At 36.0% G+C, this 24,955-nt stretch overlaps 1 protein-coding gene across 2 annotated transcripts in view; it reads left to right on the top strand.

Annotated features, from left to right (window-relative positions):
- The window catches only part of LOC102838260 (dystrophin-like), a 3,237,302-nt gene that overhangs the window by 1,296,615 nt on the left and 1,915,732 nt on the right, over positions 1-24,955 (top strand). For both annotated transcript variants that reach the window (XM_006870143.1, XM_006870144.1), the window contains exons 22-26: positions 10,247-10,392; positions 12,957-13,169; positions 15,790-15,903; positions 17,036-17,191; positions 20,467-20,637. In XM_006870143.1, the coding sequence (XP_006870205.1) occupies positions 10,247-10,392; positions 12,957-13,169; positions 15,790-15,903; positions 17,036-17,191; positions 20,467-20,637 (800 nt within the window). The remainder of the gene's footprint in view (positions 1-10,246; positions 10,393-12,956; positions 13,170-15,789; positions 15,904-17,035; positions 17,192-20,466; positions 20,638-24,955) is intronic.

Genomic DNA, 24,955 nt, shown 5'->3' with positions numbered 1-24,955 from the left:
GTTCCTGTACAGATTTACAACCTTGGAAAAATTATGAAGGGTCACTATGAGTTAGAATTCACTCGAAGGCAGTGACAGTGGAATCTACAAGGAAAACCAGATAATAATGACAATTTTACAAATTTACACAGAAACCTCTGGTACCAAGGATTTAAAAATTGAAGACTTCTATTTTACCAATTTCTGCATTCTCAAATTGATCAACCATTCAATGAAGATGTGTTGATAATTATTGATGATTGAAATTCAAAAGTTTGAAACAAAATCAATAGTTTTCAAAATGAAATTATTACCTGTGATAGAAACTTCAAAGATCACATGACAGAATTTTGCATGATCATGAACTTTATTCATTGGGAATACTTTTTTTATCAAGAACATGAACTTTAATAGACAGAATACAGAGAAACCAAATTGAATAGATCTGTGGAAAAAGACAATAAAGAAGCTTCGTCTCCTCAAACAGAAAAAAATCATTGGAAGAGACAGTCATATGTTTTTAGGTGTCATCAATCCGTAACAACTCATAGCGACTTTATGCACAATAGAAGGCAGCATTGCCTGGTCCTGTGCCAATCTTACAATCCTTGCTACATTTGTGCCCATCGCTGCTACCACTGTGCCAATCCATCTTGTTGGGAGTGTTTCATTTTTCACTGACACTCCATTTTATTAGACATGATATCCATCTCCAGGGACTGGTCCCCCCTGGGAATATGTCCAAAGCATCCTGACTTCCAGGGAACATTCTGACTTTACTTCTTCCAACATACATGGGTTTGTTCTTTTTGCAGATCATGGTAATTTTATGATTCTCCTCCTATACCATAGCTCAAAGACATCAATTCTTCTGCAGTCTTCCTTATTCACTGTCCAACTTCCACATGCATATGAGGTTACTGAACATATCATGGCTTTTGTCAGGTGCACCTCAGTCCTCAAACTGATATCTTTGACAATATTCTGGAGCCCTTCATCATGTTTCAGTATTTAATATTCTGGTGCTGACAGTGCTCCCCTATTATTTATAAGGGTTCTTTTGATTCAAAGTTCAGAAGTAATCCATCTTTCCTTCTTCCTACTGTGTCTTCATCTGGAACCAAAGCTGAAACCTGTCCACCGTGGGTGACCCTGCTGGTATTTAAAATACCTGTGGCATAGCTTCTACAATCACAGCAAGATGCAAGCCACCACAGAATTATAAACTCACAAATGAGTGGTGGAGGATAGTCTATTGCTCATTTGCAAATTCAAGTTGAAGCTAAAGGAAATTAGTCCCTGAAAGTAAAAGTTCAACCTTGAGTTTTATGTTGTTGTTTGGTACTGTCGCACTGGTTCTGACTCAAAGCATCACTGTGCACAATGCATCCCAGGCACTGCCCAGTCTTGTACCATCCTACCGTGAGTACATCCCACCTGAATTTAGAAACCATGTCAAGAATAGGTCTGATGCATTGATCAGTCATGCCTAAAGACCAAATAAGTCGTGGGGACATCATATGTGAAAAATAATGAAAAATGTCATTTATTTAAACAGAAGAAAAGATACAGTGGATGCTAGAGTAAATTTTGAAATTTGATCTTGAATGTAGATTAGCTAAAATGAATGGGAGAAATTGGTCAAGATAAATAATTGAACAGAATATTTCCAGCAGTTGCTTGAGAAGACAAAGTATTACAATGACATGTGAAAAGAAATGGAGACATGAAATCAAATTAGAAGAGAACACTCAGATTTTTCAAGAAGAAAAACTCACAGCCTTGAATTACAATATTGAAAGATTTTATGGGCAAAAAACCTAAACTACACAGGAAGCATCTAAAAAAGATGAAGGCATACACAGTCACTGTATCAAAAAGAAAGGGTGAAAGTTCAGCCATTTAAGGAGGTAGCATATGCTCAAGAATTAACAGAAAACCAAGACTGTATAATGGACAAATAATCCATGAAGTTGGATTGCATAAAGGGCAGGTCATCAGGATTTGAGAAAGACTCAGTAACAAGTTGTGATATGCAGATGACACAATCTTGCTGGTGGAAAGTGAGGAACTTGAAGCATTTACTGATGGAGAACCAAGATTACAGCCTTCATATGAATTAGACCTTAATATTTTTCTTGGCGTTGTTATGTGTCAAATTGGTTTTTACCCATTGTGACCCTGTATATTGGCTCCATGGAGCGGCTGGTGAGCTTGAATGGCCTACCTTGTTATTTAAATTGACTTTACAGTTCAGCACATTAATGCACAGTGCCACCCCAGGACTCCTAATAGGATGTATCAAACTGTCCATCTTTACTGGTACAGATAGCCTTATCTCGCTCCAAAAAAGCAGCTAATGAGTATGAACCATAGGTATTGAGGTTGACAGTCTAACACTTAGCCTACTATGCCACCCAGCTCCCTCCTTAATATAAAGAAAACAAAAGTCCTTAGAACTGAAGCAATAAGTAACATCATGGTAATCTGAGAAAATATTGAAGTTGTCCAGGGTTTCATTTGACTTGAATCCACAATCAACTCTCATGGAAGCTGCAGTTAAGAAATCAAATAGTGGGCAAATCTTCTGTCAGAGACCTCTTTAAAGAGTTAAAAACTAAAGATATTACTTTATGGACTAAGATGCAAAATCATGGCTTTCCCAATGTCCTTACTTGTCTGGGAAGCTGGAAAATCCATAAGGAATGCCAAGGAAGACTTCATGCATTTGAATTATGGTGTTGGCAATGAAGATTGAATACACTGTGGATTTCCAGAAGAACAAACAATGTATCTGGAAGAATTATAACTAGAATTTTTCTTTCAAGCCTAGATGACAAGACATTGTCTGAAGTACTTTGGGCATGTTATCAAGAGTAACTAGCCAATGGAGTAGGATAAAATGTTTGGTAAACCAGAGGATCAATAAAAAAGAGGAAGACATTCAACAAGATGGATTTATAGTGGCTACAACAATGGACTCAAAAGTTTAGAGGAGGGTGCGGGGCCAGGGCAGTGTTTGTTTGTTTAGAAAGTTTTCTCTATGATTAGACAATGACTGATATGCACTTAACAACAACACCAGCATGGTTCAGTCAATGGAAGACAGTTGGATAACATTGCATTGCAGAGGAGAAAAGAATCTAGAATATCCCACCTCCCCAGTTGCTTCTGGTACATTTCCAGCTGACTGAGAATGAATCCTACAATATTCTAGTTACTTCTAGCACTGGTACTTGTCATAGGCCTTCCTTGTGAATATAGCTCCTGTTTGGTGTGCCAATTCTCGGTAATCCCGAGAATAGCATCTCTTATCTCTTTTCTATTTCCACTATACTTTGGGGTGATAGTGATTTCCTGTTATTACTAATCCTGTGTTGCCAGTCATCCCTTGCTTGTTTCTTCATTTATTCAATTTATTTTTCTAATTCTATTTTTTAAAAGTCATATTGCATATCTTTTCTCTCTCCCTTTCTTTCATATTTCCTAGACCTTCATTGATATGCTGTTTTTGTCGTTAAGTGCCATTGAGTTGATTCCAACTCATAGTGAGTTTGAACTGCCAACCTTGAGGTCGAGTGCTTATGAGTGCTTATGAGATTGGGGGATGATTGATATAACCCTATTCATTTTTCTTCCTAGCAATTTATCCTTATTAGCTATTACAATCGAATTATTTCTTCATTTCCTGACTCACCAACTAGATTTTAAGCATCATGAAAGCTGAGACATCACTTTTTTACTTCGGATATCCCAAGCACCAACTAAATATTTACTGAATGAAAGAATAATAAATGAACTCCCTCATTTAATTATCCGTAAAATATGATCATTTCTATTGTTATAAATGAGGTCTGAGATGTGAAATGGTTATTTGCCAAAGCTAGTAAGGACTGAGCCAATTTCAAAGAGGGTTTACCCAACTACAGAGTTAGTCTTCCTAATTTTCATACTTATACTCTTTATAAAAGAAAACAAACAAGCAAAAAATAGAAAAGATAATCCAAAAAACCCAATGTTTTATTAAATAATAATTCTTCCATCTTTGCCAAATCATTCTATACTTATCTTTCACTCCTGACATACATCCATTATCTAAATAAAATTGGATTGATTAATATCAGCTTTAGTGAACTTTTACAATACATGATTATCCTGAACTCTGCTACAAAGGTGAAGAGACACTATTTGCAGAATAAACCTGTTCTAATTACACTAAATGGTCTGCATGTTATAGCCCAGAGACTCTTACTTTCTAAGTCACTTACTTAAGTTTTTTCTCATACAAAATTCAATGCTTCTTCAAAACTATCAGTATACTAACTATGTCTTTACCTTTGCCCAGTAGCAGTTATTTAGAGTTCAAATACATGTTTCTTGTCAGAACAATGAGAAACACATTATTTATATGAAAGGAAACAGAGAAAATTAATGTACCACAGGGATCATTAAAGAAGAAATTAAAAGTGCTTATATTAAATAAAACTCTCTTAAAATAAATTTGGATATGAGCTCCCAAATACATGTAGACATATTGAAGTTACTTTCTCAGTAACCATTTCTAGCACTCTCTAAAATCATCTTACCCATCAGAAAACCCAACAAATAGCATGCAAAATATGTATATATTTTTGATTTTTTTAAAAACTCCTTACAAGATATAAATGATATCTCTGAAGATAATTATATGGCATATTTAGGAATTATCCTCCTTCCAGTTGAGAATGCATTTGTAGAGATATAAGTTTTTATTTGTAAAGTTTTTTGTTTTTTTTTTCTATTTGCTTCCTTATTCATAATGTCTCTAACTTTCCAAGACAGGAGTAAAATCAGTATATATTTAAAATTAGTTTGAATGTAAACACATGCTATAATGAGATATTTATTGAATTCTAACAACTATATATTTAACAGCCTTACATCAGGGAAGATCAAATACTATAAAAATGGTCTGAGGGCAGCAACTGACCACCTCTGAATTCAGAAAGGGGGAAGGAAAATCAAACTGAACATCAGCGTAAGACCAAATCCTATTAGGTGGAAGTCACACATGCCTCCATCCTTCAACCTTCTTTGCCTCCAACCCTAAGCTTCTTTTACCCATTCTGACTTCAATTGTCTCTCCTAAGGTACTCTATTTCTCTTCAGTGTTCAATAATCCCTTATAACAGTTACAGAGAACTCACAGACCCTAGTCATAATTGTAGGGTTTATTAGGGAGGTTATTGGCTACCAGTCAGAATCAGGAATGTTCAGGATACAGTCTGTAGTCAGAACAGGCTGTTCCCAGTTATACTTACAGGTCCCCCAGGGCTTTGAGCTCATGATCTGCCTAAGTGAGTGTTATACAGCTCTTTTAGCTCTTGGCCTATTAGCCCATAGCCCCTTGCCCTCTACTCTCCGGCTCTGTTGAATAAGAGCCCACTCCACCAATAAGTCTTGGGTCAAAGATACTCAGCTGTAACTCCAGTGGGCTGGTAAACCTAGATGCATTATAAGTAGCAGGGAGACACTACACTCTACAAGCAAGCTAGGTGCTCTTTAAAGCACTGACCTTTCTTGATCCATGGTCTCAGAAATCCACCACTGTCTCTTGCTTTTGGGTCTGCTATCTCTGCTACTGCTACTTCTCTGCTGTCTCTGGCATGACAGCACTCTGTCTCCTGGGTCAAGGAGTTTCAACACGTAGGGTTCTGGGGCTCCAAAGGATGGACTCCACTCTTGGTTCTTCTTCCTTGATGGCAATGAGATCCCCATCCCCTCCCGTTTCCAATTCTGAGATGGCACAGTTTCTACGTAGAGGATCATATCATCTGCAAATAGAGTTTTACTTCCTCTTTGCCAATTTGGAGGTCTTTAATTTCCATATAGCCATATAGCTCTTGCTAAGCTTTACAGCACAATATACAATAGGAGTGGTGACAAAGGGCATCCTTGTCTGGTTCCTGTTCGCAGAGGGAAGGCTTTCATTTTCTCTCTGTTGAGAGTAATGTAGGCTGTTGGTTTTGTATATATGCTCTTAATTATGTTTAGGAATTTCCCTTAATTCCTACTTTGTTGAGTGTTTTTATCAGGAATGGATGTAGGATTTTGTCAAATGCCTTTTCTGCATCAACTGATATGCTCATGTGGTTCTTTTCTTCATCCTTTGACTTTTAATCTGTTTTTGTCTCTATATGTAAGACATGTCTCTTGCAGACAGCATATTGAAGGATCTTGTTTTCCTATCCATTCTGCCACCCTCTGTCTTTTAACTGGTGCATTTAATCCATTTACATTCAGTATAATTATCCATAGGTTTGGATTAATTTCTGCCATTATGTTTTTTTGTTTTGTTTTGTTTTGTGTGTGTGTGATGTTGCTGCTTCCTTTGTTCTGTGTGTCTTCTTTGCAGAGTTCATGCTTTTTGTGTTCTTTCTTGAGAGTTTCCTCATAGTTTCAATGTTTTTCTTGGATTTTCATTTTCTTTGTATGTTGTGAAGTGTTAATTTTCTTTGAGGTTACTTTATATTCCAATATTTTTTCCCTTCATTTAGTGCAGTAAATTTTATCTTGTTATCTACCTGACCTTCTCACCATCTGGATTTTTGTTCCTACATGTTTACTTTCTTTTACATTGTAATTGTTTTGATCATAGACTGACCTCCCTAATTTTCTGAGTTCGTTCTTACAATTTTGTTCTGTTCTCATGTCTTCCTTCTGTCGATTTATTTCTGAGCGATGCTGTCATGTATGTCAACATCTGGTTGTTGTCTGTCTCAGTCCACAGTACTGTCTTTAGGATGTATTGAAGTGAAGTGTTGGCTTTGGAAAAATCCCTTCACTTCTGTTTATCTTGGAATGTTTTGATTACACTGTCATATTTGATGATAGCTTTGCTGGATAATGGATTATTGGTTTGCGTGGTAGTTTTTTTTTTTTTCCCCAGACTTTTATCTATGTCTCCCCATTGCCTTCTTGCTTGCATGGTTTCTGCTGAGAGATATGAGCTTAATCTGACTTGCTTGCCTTTGTATGTAACATTTTTCTTTTCTTTAACGGCTTTCAGTATTATCTCCTTATCTTTGGTTTTGGGGAACTTGATTACGATGTCTCAGTGATTTTCTTTTGGAGTCTATCCTTCCTGGGGTTCATTGAGCTTCTTGACTGTTTATCTTTTCACTTTTCAGGATATTCGAGAAATTTTCTTCCAGGCGTTCTTCAACTATTTCCTCTGTGGACTTGTGTGATTCTTCCTGTTCTGGAATGCTGATAATTCTTAAGTTATCCCTCTTCATGTTTTCCATCATTAATCTTAGACCTTCTTCAGATTTTTTTATTCCTTTTTTCAGTTATCTCTTCTATCTTTGTGGTATTGAGACATTTGTTTTCCTGCTCACTAGTTCTGCCTTCCATCTCTTCTATTGTATTCCTTTGCACTTTCAGTGTAGTGTCTATTTCTGATATTCTATTACTCATCATTTGGACCTCTTTCTGTAGGTTTTGAATTGTTTCCAGTGCTGTATCTGTCTTATTTGATTGTTCCTGTAGCACTTTCCTGATTTCTTCCTTACTTTTCTCAACTCCCTTGTAAAGTGTTTTGAAACATTTTATAATCAGTTTTCTGAATTCTTTCTTCTGCATTTCCAAGGCCTGCCCTCCTTACAGAATGTAGTCCAGGTCTTACTCTAGGTCATTTGTCTTAGACATTTTATCTTGTTTTTGGACATATGCTGATATAGTCATCTGCTTTTGCTTCTTGGACATGTTTAGTTTTTATCTATGACCTTAATATTTCACTTCATGTGTGTTTTGGTATTTTTGATGCTTTTTTATTGCTTCTGGGTTGATGTGATCAGGATGTGGCCTTCCCTTTTTGCTCTTCTTATTGCTTAACCTAGAGTACCTTTCACAGGTGTGTTGTCTCCCTCCCTGGTGTATGGCAGTTGATATTGGTTCTTACCTGGATTTTGGTGTTTCAAAGAGTGTGATTGTAGATCGACTAAGTGGCAATAATTGCTGTCTCTTTTTGGTTAATGTAGTGAGAGAAAGCGTCCCCCAAAGGTAAAGGGGGAGCATAAAACAGCAAAACAGAAACAGCAAAAAAAAATCAAGAATAAAAAAACGACACCCCAAAAAAACTGTAGCCTAATATGAGTATGACTTTAATGTCTTCTTTCAGCTTCTTGCCTTCAAGGCCACCTGATAAATTTCAAGATGCCATTGTTGGTTGTAATGCTGTACCTCAGGATTTACTTTAATTTTTGGCCAGTTTTATATTTAAACTCTGTTTCCTTCTTCACACCCCTTGTTCTGGCTTTTTCCCTATTAAAAAAATATTTCTGGGCCGGTTCCTGGGCTGAAAATATCTGTGTGCATGCATGGCAGAAGAACCCACCAGTGGTGGGGGTGGTTTTGTCCACTCACTAAGGCACCCCCTCTAGTCACCAGAATGAAGGTGCGCAGATAGTGGGGGACAATGGACAGATTAAAAAAAAAAATCAGTACAAAGCAAAATCAACAAAGTGTATTGTCTACCTTTGCTCTGAGGTTCACATAGCATTATTCCATTGTGGGTCTGTTCCTCCACTTAGTCTTGCCCTTTGGTTTTGCCCAAGTTGTCGTCTCTGGGCTGCCGAGTCCAGCAGACTAAAAAATATGCAATTCCTTACTTTTGCTACAAACTAAACTAGCTATAAGATTTCAAACATTTAAAATATTCCTAACTATGTTGGTCAGAGTTTTGGATGCCTGCCATGTACCTGCTTCATCTGGTGTTCTGTAGTATTGCTGACAGAAACTTCACTGCACCTCTACCCCATCTGCCATCAAACCCAGCCTCCCCAAATTCCAATATTGTTTGATTCATTTGTTTCCTAGACATTTGGAAGCCCTCTTGTATATAATTTTTATTGTTATATATGTAAAGTTTAGCTTTTGCAGGGTAATTGAGTACATTATTTGGCAATTGCTCTGGCTTTGAAGTAAAATGATCCTGGTTGTAGCCTTGACACTGACACTTGTTCCTGTCTATGAAGAAATTATTTGACCTTTTTTATATATCCTCAGTTTCTTCCACTGTAAATGATGAGAGAAATGCATATATCACAGATTAATTATAAGAATATAACCATGATAAAATATGTGTGCTTGTTGTTGTAAGACTTCTTGACACATAATATATTAGTTTTCCAAGGCTGTGTTAACAAATTTTCACAAACTTACTGGTTTAAAACAACAGAAATTTATTCTCTCGCACTTTAGATCACCAGAAGTCTAAAATCAAGGTATCCATCAGTACTGGCCTCCATGTGAAGACTGAGGGAGAGTTCTCTCTTGCTTCTGCCAGTTTCTCTTGACCCTTCTTGTTATCTGCCTTATATTTTCATAACTGTGATCAGTATCAGTATCTTTACTTAACACTCTTCCCTGGATGTCTCAAATCCCTTCAGGTTTCTCTTATAAAGACATCAATCTGGAATTTAAAGCCCCCCCTAAATCCAGAAAGATTTCTTATTGAGATACTTAACTGAAGTACATCTTCAAACACAGTATTTACAAATAAAGTCACAGTCAAAAGTACTAAAGGTTAGGAGCCCTCTTAGCAAGGCCTGAAGTTAAGAAGCTCTTTGAAAGATAGATGAGGCTTTCTGCTCCCTCGAACATTTATAACACTGTATAAGGAAATTATCAGTTGACACCAACTCCAGGACACACAACCAACCAACCAAGGGTTGGGTCTTGGATCATGTATTTGGGAGAAACACAATTCTACCTACTGCATATATTAAGTACAAGAATCTTACTGTTTTAATAAAATTGGAAGTGGTATGATTAACTGAAAAGAGCAAGGACTTTTGGTAATACTACTGTTTCTTCAGAAGGCCAATGATAATGAAGAGAGTAGCCATCAAAGACAAATCCATTGGAACTACCTATGGTTTCTTATTGCACCATCCACCTAATCTTTGTTCTTCCATTTCCTGATCTGATAACAATGTGTTGAGGAATACAAATGTTACAAGGGTGATAAAAGGATTTGATGTAACACATTCAAAGTTCCTGGTATAATACCAGGCACAAAGTAGATGTTAGCCTTTATCATCATAATAATCATGTTGTTAGTTAGGTGCCCTGAAGTCAGTGCCAACAAATATTATTAGGGTTTTACATTTTGTGAAAATTTGAAATAAATAAAATGCTCAATTTTATGGCAACTTAGAATCACATAATATAGTTTACCCTTAAAAAACATTAAATGGTTTTCTCTTTTTTCCTTTTGATAAAGTTTTTGACAGTTTGCCACCCATGCGCTATCAGGAGACCATGACTACCATCCAGACGTGGATCCATCAGTCAGAAACAAAACTGTCTATACCTCAGGTTACTGTCACTGAATACGAGGTCATGGAACAGAGACTAGGGGAGTTGCAGGTCTGTGAAACTTTCATCTTCATTTCCATACAATGTTGCTATCATGTATCAAAAAAATGACATTGTTGTAACTTTACAATATTTGTTGTTTTGCTCATAATCATGGCATGCTTAATAATTTTTAAAAATGAAGAGGAGAGGTAAAAATAATATTTTTGCCAATTGTCCAATTCAATATAAGATGTAAATCCTGTCTTTGGAGAGAAGTATATGGTATATTTATGAATATATTGTACAGTTTACAATGCATTTTCAGTAATATTAATTTGTATTTATTAAAGATGTGGCATGATTGTTTCCATTTGCTTCCCGATTCATAATGCTTCATTTTTCAAGAGAAGATTAAAATCATTAAATTTATAAAATTAGTTTGAATTTGGACACTCTTTTGTAATAATTAATTTTTTAGTTCTGATAAGTTTTTTTTAACAGTCTTCCATTGGGATAGATAAACTAGTAATATAGAAATGAAAGAATATAATAGTGTAGAATAGTTTTTATACTAATTCAGAATTGAGTATTTCTTGTATTTCTTATATTTCTTATACCCAATCACACTTTATATGTAAACAGGATAATTATGGGTCAGAATCCTCTGCATAGCAGCAAGTGTTTTTGTTTTTATATTTATTTTCAGTTTGTTTTGTGTTTTGCATGTGACATACCCTAATTGTAAATTGACTAACCCTATTGTTTCAATAATTATCTCTCTATGGCCATACCAACCTCTCTGTCTTTTCTATTTAAAGAGAATGATTTAGTTGATGATAAATATGACGCTCATTCACTCACAGTGAAATGTAAACTCCACTTGAATGTTGGTTTGGTACACTTTAGTTTTAGGCTTAGCACATAATAACTGTTTGGTTAATATTCATGCATATAATTATGGAAAGGATTCACAGATTAAAGTCCCTTGACATAAGAGCAGTTTGCCGATTATTCAGCAGTATTTTGTTGAAAATATCTACCCATTTTTATAATTAATATCAAAGGTATTTGAGACTACATCTTACTGAACTAAAAGACTGTTGTAGTTAGGCAAGATGGTGGATATTTCAGTTGTGTTACATATGACCATCTTATTCACTCATTCAACTGTTGATTGATATAAACAGTTGATTGATATAAAAAAAACCTCAATTGCTGTGGAATTGATCCTGACTCATGTCTACCTTGGAGTCCTGGTGTGGCATTGTGGGATAATGAACTAGACCTAAAGGGCAGTTTGAACTGCAACGTCAGTGGTTTAATATCACCAACTTCTCCTTGGAAACCCCATACGTAGTCGCTATAAATTGGAATGAACTTGATGGCACTTAACAAGACCAGCCAAATGTCTACCTCTATCGAGAAAGATGAAGCTTTCTGCTCCCACTACAACCCTATACAGGATTGCTGAGTCAGAACAAATTTAACGGCACTTAGCAATAACAACATGTTTACTTTAATTCATGGTGACCCCATGTGTGTCACAAAAGTGTGCTTCATAGAAGTGTTTGTTTTGTTTTGTTGTTTGGGACCCCTTTATTAAGTCTTAAATAGGATACACACAAAAACAGATCATTTGGATGAGAGAGCCCATTCCCATAAGATCATAATGACTATTTTTTTCTGAAGTAGTTTACCAAGTCTTTCTTTGGATGGGCATCCAGGTAGACTTAAACTTCCGGCTATTGTTTACCAGCCAAGCGTTTTGTCTCTTTGCAGCAGGCAAGGACAGTACCAATAATAGTCGTGGTGGTTGTGTGCCTTGGGATTGGTCCGATTCATAGTGACCCTGCATAGGTTTTCCGAGGCTGCAAATTTTTATGGGAGCAGAAAGCCTCATCTTGCTTCCATGGAACTGCTGGTAGTTTTGAACTGCTGACCTTGGGATTAGCAGCCAGATTCATAACCACTAAGCTACCAGATCTCCTTACCAATAATATTAAGTGTGCTAAATCCTAAGGAGCACGTGAAACAATGGTTGAACACTGGCCTTCTACCAGTTGCAAAGGTTAGGTTAAAGAAATGGTGATCTGATCCTATAAAGGTTGTTGTTTTTAAGTGTTGTGGAGTCAGTTTCGACACATAAGGAACCTCTATAGGTTTCTTAGAAGCAGCTGGTGAGTTTGAACCACCAATCTTACGGTTAAAAAAGACTTTGCAGTCCATTGTTTATTCTATGCTGCCATACCTATAAAGATTTTAGCCTCAGAAAGCCTGTAGAGTAGTTTTACTCTGTGCTGTTGGTTCATTCAGAGTGAGATTCAATTCTAGGCCACACAACAACAACAATACCTTAGTTCAGTAAGATACAATTTGAGGCACATTTGACATTATTGGTAAAAATAGTCTTACATTTGAAATAAAACACTACTGAATAATGTGTGCATTGCATATATGATAAAATGTGAAATTAAGATTATTACCGGTTATTTTATGACTTGTACTCCATCAGCTACTTTGTTTAGAGTTTAAAATTTTATCACTTATAATCTAATACAATTTAATGAACTGTAACTCATCAGTTGTTATCTTCATCTATTAGTATAAATGTACTCCCCCCTCCCCTTTTGTAGGCTTTACAAAGTTCACTGCAAGATCAACAAAGTGGCCTAAACTATCTCAGCACCACTGTGAAAGAAATATCCAAAACGGCCCCCTTCGAGATTAGTCAGAAATATAAATCTGAATTTGAAGTGATTGAAGTCCGCTGGAAGAAGCTTTCCTCTCAGCTCGTTGAACATTGCCAAAAACTGGAGGAACACATGAATAAACTACGAAAAATCCAGGTAATTTACCTTAATAAATTAAATATATCTAAATATATTTGAGCTTGAACCACCGCTCTTGTGACTCAAACTGATTTTCCAGTCCATTGTATTATCCCATATGTATATCTCTATCTATCTATCTATCTATCTATCTATCTATCTATCTATCTATCTATCTATCTATCTATCTATGGTGGTTATGTGCCGTGGAGTTGGTTCCAATGAGGCTGTCAAGCTTTATGGGAGCAGAAAGCATCATGTTTCTCTCACAAACTGCTGACCTTGTGGTTCACAGCCCGATTCGTAGCCACTACGCTACCAGAGCTTCATGTAATATGTGTGTGTGTGTTTGTATACATGCATTATCCCATGTGTATATATGTATGTATGTGTTGTTGTTAGGAGCAATTGAGTCAATTCTGACTCATAGCGACCTTATGTACAACAGAAGGAAGCATTGAACCAGATACTGGGCCCGGACTATCCTCACAATTGTTATGCTTGAGTCCATTGCTGCTAATCACTGTGCCAATCCATCTTGTTGGGAGTATTCCTCTTTTCCACTGACCCCCTACATTACCAAGCATGATGTCCTTCTCCAGGAACTGGTCCCTGCTAATAATCTCCCAAAAATATGAGAGACAAAGTGTAATCATCCTTGCTTCTATGGAATATTTCTTTCAACACAGATTTGTTTCTTCTCTAACACCATAACTCAAAGACATCAGTTCTTCTATGGCTATATTAAGTGCTGTTGAGTGGGTTCCAACTCATAGCAACCCTGTATAGGATTTCTGAGAGGCTGGTAAGCTTGAACCACCTACCATGTGATTCAAACCAACTTTTCAGTCTTGCGCCTTAACCCACAGCACCACACTAGACTCAACTATGACTATCTATCTATCTGTCTATTGTTGTTGTGAAGTGCCGTTCAGTCAGTTCCGACCCATAGTGAGCCAGTGTAGGGTTTCTGAGGAGCAGCTGGTGAACTTGAACTGCAGACCTTGCAGTTCAAACGGCTTTGCAGTCTGGCGCATTAACCCACAGTGCCACACTAGGTCTTCCTCTATTTCTCCCAGCCTCCACTTTACCAAACATGATACCTTTCTCCAGTGGCTGGTCCCTCTTGTCATTATGTTCAAAGTATGAAAGATGAAGTCTGGTCATCCTGGCTTCCAACAAGCACTCTGGCTGTAACTTTTCCCAGCACAGAGCTATTTGTTATTTTTGCAATCCATGATACTTTCAATATTCTCCTCCTACACCATAATGCAAATGTATCAATTCTTCTAGGTCTTCTTTATTCTTTATCCAACTTTCACATGCAGATGAAGTTATTGGAAATACCATGTTTTGCATCAGGCACACCTTCATCCTCAAACTGACATCTTTGCTCTTGAACACTTTATAGAGGTCTGTGCAGCAGATTTGCCCAATAAAATATGTCATTTCATTTCTTGACTGCTGCTTACATGAGTGTTGATGGTTGATCCGAGCAAAATGAAGTCCTTATTCTCATATAGGTCATTTTTAATGGAGCACCATGCTCATAACAGTTGCTAACCAAAAAAGTGCTGGTTCAAAGCCACCAGAAAAATGATGTGGCAGTATGCATCCATAAAGATGTCTAGTCTTAGAAACTCTATGGGGTAGGTCTAGTCTGTCCTATAGGGTCACTAGGAGTCAGAATTGACTAAATGGAAGTTTGGTGTATTTTTGATTTAAGATTTAAAGGTGATCTCTGAGCAATAGTCTCAGGAAGGAGTGTGGGGAATCACTCTCTGTGGCTCTAGAAAGTCTACAATCTATAAGAATTTGAAATTCTGTTCTGCAGTCCCCCCTGCTTTGATCAGGATTCCTCTATGCAATCTTTGATAGAAACATTCAGTAGTGGTATTTGGGGAACTAGGTAAAGTATATAGGAACTCTTTTCAGTTATTCTCTAACTCTAAAACTGTTCTGAGAAATAAAGTATATATATTTATTTTATAAAGGAACATGTTAAAGAAAAGTAATATGTGAAAGAATAGTGGGAGGTATTTGACTACTTATAAATCATAATATATGACATTTTCCTACATGATTATTCATTCAATGTGGTCAGGCAAAAAAAAAATATATTGCACACAAAAGTTTCTCTTTAATGATCACACAGTCTTGGACTGAACATTCCCGACTGGAGGAATATTTAAACTGTCAATGACAGAAAACATTATGTGGAAGTTTTGGTTTAGAGACGCTATAAAGATACTGTTACATGAGTTTATTGTTCATAGTTTGTTTTATGTACTGGAAGGGCACATTGTTAGTATTATCATGAGTTGTTTTGTAACTTAAAATTTCTCTAGAAGGGGATATGATTTAATGTTCTTGAGAATAACATCATAAAAACACATTTGGTAGTATTTTTTTTTTTTTAACAATAGCAAACTTCATACACTAGTGCTCATACAGTAGATCATAAACACAAAAAAATCTTCATGAACAACAAAAACAATGTTTTCTGAAGAGTTACTTGGAGACATCTGTCAAACATAGTAAGTGTTTTTAGGCTTGTGTTCAGGCCTATCACTATGAAGAATTGTATTTGGAGCAATCAGCACCCCAATAATGCCTTAAAATGTCTCTCTGATTCAAGAATCACATAAAAACTCTGAAGAAATGGATGGCAGAAGTTGATGTTTTCCTAAAGGAAGAATGGCCTGCCCTCGGTGATTCAGAAACTCTTAAAAAACAGCTGAAACAGTGCAGGGTAAGATTTTTATTTGAGGACTTTCACATCAACACTTTTATTAGTGATTTTAAATAAGAGGTGATTTTAAATAAGAGGTGATTTTGTCACTCAGTAGACATGTTTCAAAGTGTGGAGACATTTTGGGGTTGTCTTGACTGGGTGGGGGTGACTCTACTGACATCTAGTTCTTAAGAGATAAAAATGTTGCTAAATATAGACAATCAGAAACAGGACAGCCTCTCTTAACAAAAATGATTTGGCACCGAATTCCCATCATGCCAAGGTTGAGAAACTCTGGGTTACATTGAGGACAGAGAAACATTGACATTTACTAAAACCTCACTTTTAAAGATTTTTTAATACAAAATTCTGTGGAGTTTCAAAGTTGAATCCTTTGAACTCTATTTAATCGCTGTGTCTTGTTTGCATTATGTTGCTTCTTCCATGTATAAGGAACTATGCTAGAATATCACACAATATGGAATTTTGAAATAATATTTATTATACCATTGTCATACTATTGTTGTTAAGTGCCATCAAGTTGGTTGGAACTCATAACTCTCCAATATTGGGTTTCCGAGACTTTAAATCTTGTTGGGAGCAGAAAGTCTCATCTTTCTCCCATGGAGCTGCTTGGTTCAAACTGCTGACCTTGTGGTTTGCAGTCCAGTGCTTATCCTACTGAACCATGACACTCCCATTTGTTATAACAATACATAGGAAGTCAATAGTCTAGCTTTTTGCAGATTTTTCTGTGCAGAGACATGCAAAAAAAAGTAATATCACTTTACTAGCAAAATTCACACCCATAATGCCTTTCTGTAAGCAATCATTGCAATATCCAGAGAATGAAAACCCAAATCTTTTTCAAACATAGTAAAGTATAAATTTTAGATTCACACATTTTTAAAAAGCAAAATCAAAATTATTTCCTTTTTTTTGGGTTACAAGTTGAATACAGTTAATTAAGAACCATATACATGCCATAAAAACCTCTGAATGTTTTTTTCAAGGGTCTAAAGATTTGGTTGAAAAGACAGAATCTATGACATGATTCCTATTAGTACATTGTTCACTTTGCTAGTGATTTCATATTTGTAATACATGATGATAAGTTTTTCAGCTACCGTAAATTGAATTCTTCCCTTAGCTTTTAGTCAATGATATTCAAACAATTCAGCCCAGCCTGAACAGTGTCAATGAAGGTGGGCAGAAGATAAAGAGTGAAGCTGAGCCAGTGTTTGCTTCCAGACTGGAGACAGAACTCAGAGAACTCAATGCTCAGTGGGATTACCTGTGCCGACAGGTATGTGCCCTCACTGTTACTGTGGCTTGCCTGTGCTTCGTTAACTTAGTTTTCTTAATGTCTTTGTTCACCTTAACCCATTTTCAAAACTGGTCCCTAGCTCTGTTGGTGTTCAAAACATGGTGCATTCAGATGAATAAACTTTTTTTTTTTTTAATCACAATGGAGATTTTTTTCATTGGAGATATTATGAACATTCATATTCATCTTACTGAGATCCAAAATTTGCCATCTGTAATGCAACTCAATTTAGATCTACTGTCATACTGAAAACAAATTTCTGTATTTAGAAACTATTTTAATTGAAGGTTTTCTCCAAAGCTTAACTTTGTAACAATTAGTAACCCAATCTACTTTATATATGTGTACATGGTAAAGAAATAAAAGAAATGAATTATCCATGTGTATACACAGATGGAAGTATTGTACAGAATGATGACTGATGATTGCTATGAAGCTTTTCAAGGTCAGCTGTTTTACTACACCGATTTCAATTACCAAGTGAAGACTGGGAGGTAGTTATGAATAGCTCAATGTAAACAAACAGATTCTTCACTCACATTTGAGGTATTCCTTTTCAGACAGCAGAACGTCTTTGATGTTCATTTTATAACTTAAATTTCAAATTAGATTTTGGAACTAAAAATAGTATGTACTGAATCAATGCATATCACAACTTTGTCCAAAAGATGGAAGTTTCACCTAAAGCAGTGATGACCTTGAAAATTTACAAAGACCTTTTTTGAAGTTAATGAGAACTTTCAATCTATGAGTAAGTATTAGACGAAGTCAGTCTCAGGTAATTTCTAACTAACCTTCCAAAATTGAAAAGAAATCATGCAAAAAGGCAAAATGAATATTTGAAAAAGAAAAGAATTTTAAAAAAGGAAACACAAGGCAAATCACCCTGCTAGTATTCTCAGTGACAAATGTTCAAAAGTTCCAGTAACTCACATAAGAGGAGCCTTGGGTCAACTAACTTCTATTCTTTTCCTCAAGTGAATCAGTTCTAGAAGAGTCATTCAGAAAAAAATAATTAGTTAAAAAATAGATTATACTATTGATGTTTTGCTCTGTGGAAAGTATAAAAGGTATGTGTTTGTTTAATATTCTTAAAGGATGAATAGAAAGAATATCACCAATTTATTTAGATCAAGGGTATAAACGACAGTCAAACCAAAAATTGATAACAGTAACTGAAATCTCAAGGTTTGTACATTTTCCAGATGTGCCTTTTTATAAAGCATTCCCATTCTAAAGCTCTCCCTGCCTTACGCCTTCTGTCTGCTTTGAAATGGGTCAGGAATTTGTTTTAAATACATTAGCCTGTGTCATGCTTGTTGTTGTTGTTGTTAAATGCCATCGAGTTGGGTCTGACCCATAGCGACCCAGTATAGGGTTTCTGAGGAGTGACTGGTGAGCTTGAACCACCTCATTTGTGGTTCAAAGGACTTTTTAATTCAGTCTAAGGCATTAACCCACAGTGCCACACCAGGACTCCTGTGTCAAGCTATATAAAAACAATTCCATAAATCCCAGCCCTACAATGATCCTGTGTTCCAAACCTGGAATATTTTATTTATCTCTGGTTCTCCTTGGAATCCTACAACACCCATGTTCTGCAGTGGTTGAAAAAAGAAAGGAATTCAGAAAGGAAAGAAGGATGGATAAGGAAATGAAAAAAAAATGGAAGAACAAGAAAGAAAGAGAGTCAGATAAACTTCAGAAGTGTAAAAATCACTTGGTTTGCAAAGTCTCATTGGTCACGGGTCAAATATTAGCCATAAATGAACCTTCTTCAGCCAACACAGTTTTTTTTTATATCATGTCATTTAGTGGCCAGCTACAAAAATGTGAATTTCATATACAATTAGCATTTCCTAGCTATGGAAAAATCAGAATAGTTTTCAACAATGCTCATCACACACAGTTCATGGAACTATTTGATCTGAGGCTGGATTATTCAATAAACATGGCAAGCATGGGCTTCTGTGGGTTTGCTTTTACACGGGTTTCAGATACCACCCATCCCAAGCAGCAGAATGTTTACTGTGGTGAGAAATGTGAAATTGTTCATTATAAGCAAGTCCATGTGAAATCACACCTGCTTCTGGAAATATACAATAGTGATATAATGGTGAAATACACTAAATGCTGTATATGAAAGTCTGTACACTGTTTTTCATATTAGTCATTTTCAAAAGTGTAGCAGTAGATTTAGATTATATGACCTTCAGTTTAGTAATCAGTTTTGTCAACTTGTTATCTGAGAGGCTGTACCTACCATATTGGGTATTTCTTTAAACAGGTGTGAGAACTTTTGTGTCCCTACATCTTTGCCCAAAACTGGCATTTTAACTACTAACTTGTGCCCATCTTACATGTGAAATTACCTCATTTCACTCATTTTACTTTGCACTATTTCCCTATGAATGCAGTTGAGCACTTTTGCACCTCTACAGAGAAATATTTCAGTTCTCTTTCTGAGAATTATCTGATAATATTTTTATATTCTATGAATTTTACTGACTATATTCTGTAAAATTGCTGACTATGGCCTTGATTTTTCCAATGCTATTTTTTCTAATTTATGAGAATTATCTGTAGGCATATGATTGTTAACATCCTAGAATATTTGAAATCATAAAATTGTATCAGGGAGTACAAAGAATTACTACTTTATGGTACCAATAAAATCAGTGTTCCAATGGAAAAAAAAATATAAAAGTTTGTTCTTTTCTGTACTTTAATCCTGACAAATATTGCAATACAGGATAGGTAAATCATTGTCATAGGTAAAACTGCTTATTTTAATAATGATGTACACCAAATAAAAAAGTATAGCTTAATGTAAAATTTGTGTGGAATATTTACCTTTTTTTCGTCAAGGGCCAGGGTTTTCATCTTTACAATCTCCCTATTGGGATGCTATCAGTCAGAATCTACTCCACAACCCTGGGTTTTGTTTTGTTTTATATGATGATGTAAAGAGTCTTTGTGGCACAAATGTTTTAGCACCCAACTTGTAACTGAAAGGGTGGCAGATCAAACACACCAAGAGAACGTCTGTCCTAGCAATCTTCTGCAAAGATTGCAGGTAAGGTAACCAACCCTAGGGGGCTGTTTTGCTTTGTCCCATGTGGTAGCGGTGAGTCGGAATCGACTCTATTGCGTTGAGTCGGAATTGACTCTATTGCATCCATTAACAACACATAGTAAAATAAAGGTATTGTTCTTCTACTTTTTATGGTCATACTTTGTTTCTTTTATGGAAGGTCTATGCCAGAAAGGAAGCCTTGAAAGGAGGTTTAGATCAAACTCTAAACCTTCAGAAAGATCTATCCGAGATGCATGAGTGGATGGCACAAGCTGAGGAAGAATACCTGGGAAGAGATTTTGAATATAAAACCCCAGATGAATTACAGACAGCAGTGGAAGATTTGAAGGTAAAACAAACCACATAGCCCAAAGCAAATAATTCAAGAAATAAATGCAACATTGTTTGACATTATTATTTTGTACAATCCTTTTGGTCTATTCCTGGGTTAATACTATAGGTTGTATTCTAATTAATTTTGCTTTCATTTTAATATGCAGTATGTAGAATTTTGAAACTATTTCTGAAGTTTAATGCATTGGGGTCAAACTTTAAATATTGAAAATCACAGTTTGACGTACTATTCCCTTGAAATTAAATGCTGTTAAGAGATGGGAATTAGCTCATCATATTAACTGTTTCTTACAGATGCAGATTCAAATAAAAAATATATCCAAGTAATCATGGAAAGAAAACTTACAATGTATTGAACAAGTTTTGATAATTTAGTGTTTTAAAGAGACTTAAACTGGTGCATTTGAGTCACTGACCTTGTGGTTCAAACCGACCTTGTGGTCAAGTGCTTATCCTAGAGGACCACACCAGGCCTCATATAGAGTATTACAAAGTATAACATGATTCGAATCAAGCATTACCACCTGTTAATTAATTAATTAATTAATCAACAAATATTTACTGCATCCCTACTCTGTGGTTGTAATAAGTCAAAATTGACTCGACAGTATCTAATAACAACAAGAGGGAAAAGGAAACACAGAAATAGAGAAAGAAAGAAAGAATTTGATATAATGTGGCACTGCAGCATGAACCTCTGGACTGCAATGTTGGTTTGAACCACAAGTTCAGTGGTTCAAACTCACCAACCATTCTCAGGAAACTCTATACAGTGTCACTATGAGTTGAAACATACTCGAAGGCGTTTAACAACAACAGCCACCTCAGGTCCCAACATAGATAATTTCAATCAGCTTGTGTTCAGGCACTGTATCTTCCTTCCTGGGTTGCTTTGTTTGGTTCAATCCCTCTGTTTTTTTAAAAAATGTTTTATTGTGAATTATGTGATAATTTACATGGGAGAACATTAGCTTTACATTCATCCTATCATATATCGTTTCACTGCCATGGTTACAATCCCCTCCATGCATCATCAATTAACCAAAGAGCATACCCTGCAAGCCTGCCCCTTGGTCATCAGCACACAGCTCCTCTCCCTCTCTGGGTCTAGAGCCCCAGCTGCTCCATCTCTCCATATCATCAGTCCCTCTTTTTTTTTTTTAATCAGTCCTTCTTTTGACACTTCTTCCTCTCTCCTACCGCAGTTTACATATCCTCGCTAGCAGTCAACCAGATACCTCTTCTTTTCCACTACTGTAGACTGTCTCAAATGTGCTTTTATATAATTCTTGAAATTAGTCATCTGAGCTCTTATTTTCCACTGATTGCTGTGGATACATAATTGAATGGTATTGAAAATATGAAAAGATCAGGAAGCCTTTGGCAACAGCAGTCAAGGTGTAATTGACAGGAAGCCCCTATTTCTTGAACTTTCTGACACTCTCTGGGTCTGTTTCACAACATAAAACATAGTGTTGATACTTTTTTCAGGCTTTCACCTGTGCTCATATTGAAAAGACACAAATTTTTATGATCAAAAGAGATAGATAGATGTACTTTGCCATCTCTTCCTGATTTACTCAGAAAGAAAGTGTACTTCTTTCTATTTCTAAACTTGTATTCCCTGCATTTTCCTTAAAAATGACAATATTGCTTTGATGGCTTGTTTTTCTACTGTAAACAAAAATTTTCTATTAACACCAAAGAACCTAGGGGAGTGTTTGATTAATAACTAAATTCAACACTCTTTTGGAGATTTGCTGTGATATATACAGAAACCTTATACTAAAATTCCTTTGACACTCCAATTTCACCTTTTAACCGTTTTAGTCTGTCTTCCTTCTTTTATTTTTTACACTATTGGATCTTTAGTCCTAATGCATTAAAGACCTTAGAAAAATGTGCTTTTCTCATTGGATGGGTAATGGTAGCTCTAAAACTTAGATAGTCATCAGAATCCCATGGAGTGCTCCTCAAAACACAGACTGCTGGCTGTTACCCCCTAGTTTCTCATACAGTAGATCTAGAGCTAAGCCTAAGAATTTTCATTTCTAAAAAGTTTTCTGATGATTCCAAGGGTCAAGTTTTAAAATGGCTGCAAGGAACAACTATTTCAGAACCACTGATTTAGAATATTGGTAATGAACTATGTCTAGGAAAATGATGGTTGGATTAATAGAAAGAGACCCAGTGGTACCATTTCTGAAAAGGATTATATTTAATCCTTGTAGTTATTTAATCTACTTTTAAATAAATTGGAGAAATTCCCCATGATTTATTTTTTTATGTCTACCTGTACTAATTTATTTTGGTTTCTGATCTCTGCAAAATTCCTGACTTTAAAACCTCTCTTTTTGTTGGATTTTTTTTCAAAGTTATGAAAGTCTATGAGCTGACTCAACATCACTTAACAACAACAACAACAATGTATCAAAGACAAACATAATTTTTTTCCTTCTGGATTTTTTTGATAGTTACGTGTTGTTGTTGTTAAGTGACATCAAGTCAGTTCCCACCCATAGCGGCCCTGCACAGGGTTTCCGAGGTGTAGATTTTTTTTTTTTTTTTAATGTTTTATTGTGAATTACATTATAGTTTACATGGGATAACATTAGCTTTACGTTTATCCTATCATATATCATTTCATTGCCATGGTTACAGTCCCTTCCAAGAATCATCAAACAACCCTGCAAGCCTGCCCCCTGGTCCTCAGCACACAGCGAGGCTGTATTATGGGAACAGACAGCCTCATCTTTCTCCCACAGAGCTGCTGGTAGTTTCGAACTGCTGACCTTGAAATTAACAGCCCAATTCATAACCACCACGCTATGTGGGTTACTTGTAATTTAGTGCGATTTCATTTGCTAGATCCATTACATTATGCTCTGTCATTTCTCTGAAACTTTAAATGAGCTTGACAGACACTAATGGAAAGAAAAGATGTAATTCCAAGAATTATTTAAACTTTCCAGCTTCATTATTCAGGTGCCTAATGTTGAGACTCCTGTCACTGTAGGATAAGCACGGGATTATCCTAGGGAACCACAAGGTCAGTAGTTCAAACCTATACTGGGTTGCAATGCATAGGAACTGACTCTCTGGCACTTAAGAAGAACAACAAAAATATAGAGATAATGGAGCACATCTTCAGAAGCTTTGTTGACAAGCCAATGAAATAGCACATGAGACATACCTGATGTAGCATTCAATAACACATGCTATTAAGTACCATCAAGTCTATTTTGACTTTTATGAATTCCATGTGACAGAGTATAAGTGCCCCATAGGGTTTTCTAGACTGTAATATTTATGAAAGTAGATAATCTAGTTTTTTGGGGTTTTTTTTCCTGTGGAGCCACTGGACAGATTGAAACTACCAGGCTTTTGGTTAACAGTCAAGCACTTAGCCATTGGAATACATAGCTGATGATAGGAGCACATAGGAGATTGTCAATGTTGTTGACAGTACTATAAGTATTACTCCAATCAGAGTGTAGTATTTGTAGAACTCGTCCTCAGTGTAGTCCTAAAATTATTTATTTAGAATATTTAACTGAAAAAACAATTCAGTAAATTCAGTTAAATCCACTAAAGTCTTTCAGAACAATTGTCATTTGCCATCATCATATTGAATACTTTTAAGTCATTATAGGAATAAATTCCAAGGAGTAGGACAATTATATTGAAAAATATAAAATTATTTTGTAGTTAATATTCTTTGTGTTTTGCCCATGTCCCTTTACTCTTATCACTTCCCTGCAAGCCCATATCTTGCCAGAATTTGTATTTCTTTACCAGAGGAATTTTGGTGGTCACTGAATCCTGCTTTTGGAGTCCTGGTATGGCCTTGTGAGTTAGTGTGCTGGACTGCAAAGTCACTTTTAACCACAAGGCTGGCAGTACAACCTAACCTGTTTCTCCTCAGAAAACCTATTCAGGGCTACTGTGGGTTGGAACTGACTTGATGGCACTTAACAACAATATAATAAGCTAGGAGTACTTGGAAGTTATTATTCCTCCAATAGCATTCAGTCAGTGGTGGGAGTTCCTTCATTTTGAGTGGATAATCCTGAAGCTTATATTTTCCAGAGCTCCACAGCAGAATTAAACTTGTTATCAACACTTGTTTCTGAGCTTAAAAGTTATTGTTGTTGTTAATAACTATAGAGTTACTTACAACTCATAGTGACCATGTATAAGGTTTTCCAAGGAGTAGATGGTCGATTTCAAATGCCAACCTTGGGTTAGCAATCTATTGTTCATTTTTCAATGCCTCATAATCTCTCTTACTTTTCCAGACTCCAATTCCTGTT

This window comes from Chrysochloris asiatica, unplaced genomic scaffold (assembly GCF_000296735.1).
Source record: "Chrysochloris asiatica unplaced genomic scaffold, ChrAsi1.0 scaffold00139, whole genome shotgun sequence".
NCBI lineage: Eukaryota > Metazoa > Chordata > Mammalia > Afrosoricida > Chrysochloridae > Chrysochloris > Chrysochloris asiatica.
Note: the sequence above shows the minus strand (reverse complement) of the source record. Positions and strands in the feature narration are given on the sequence as shown.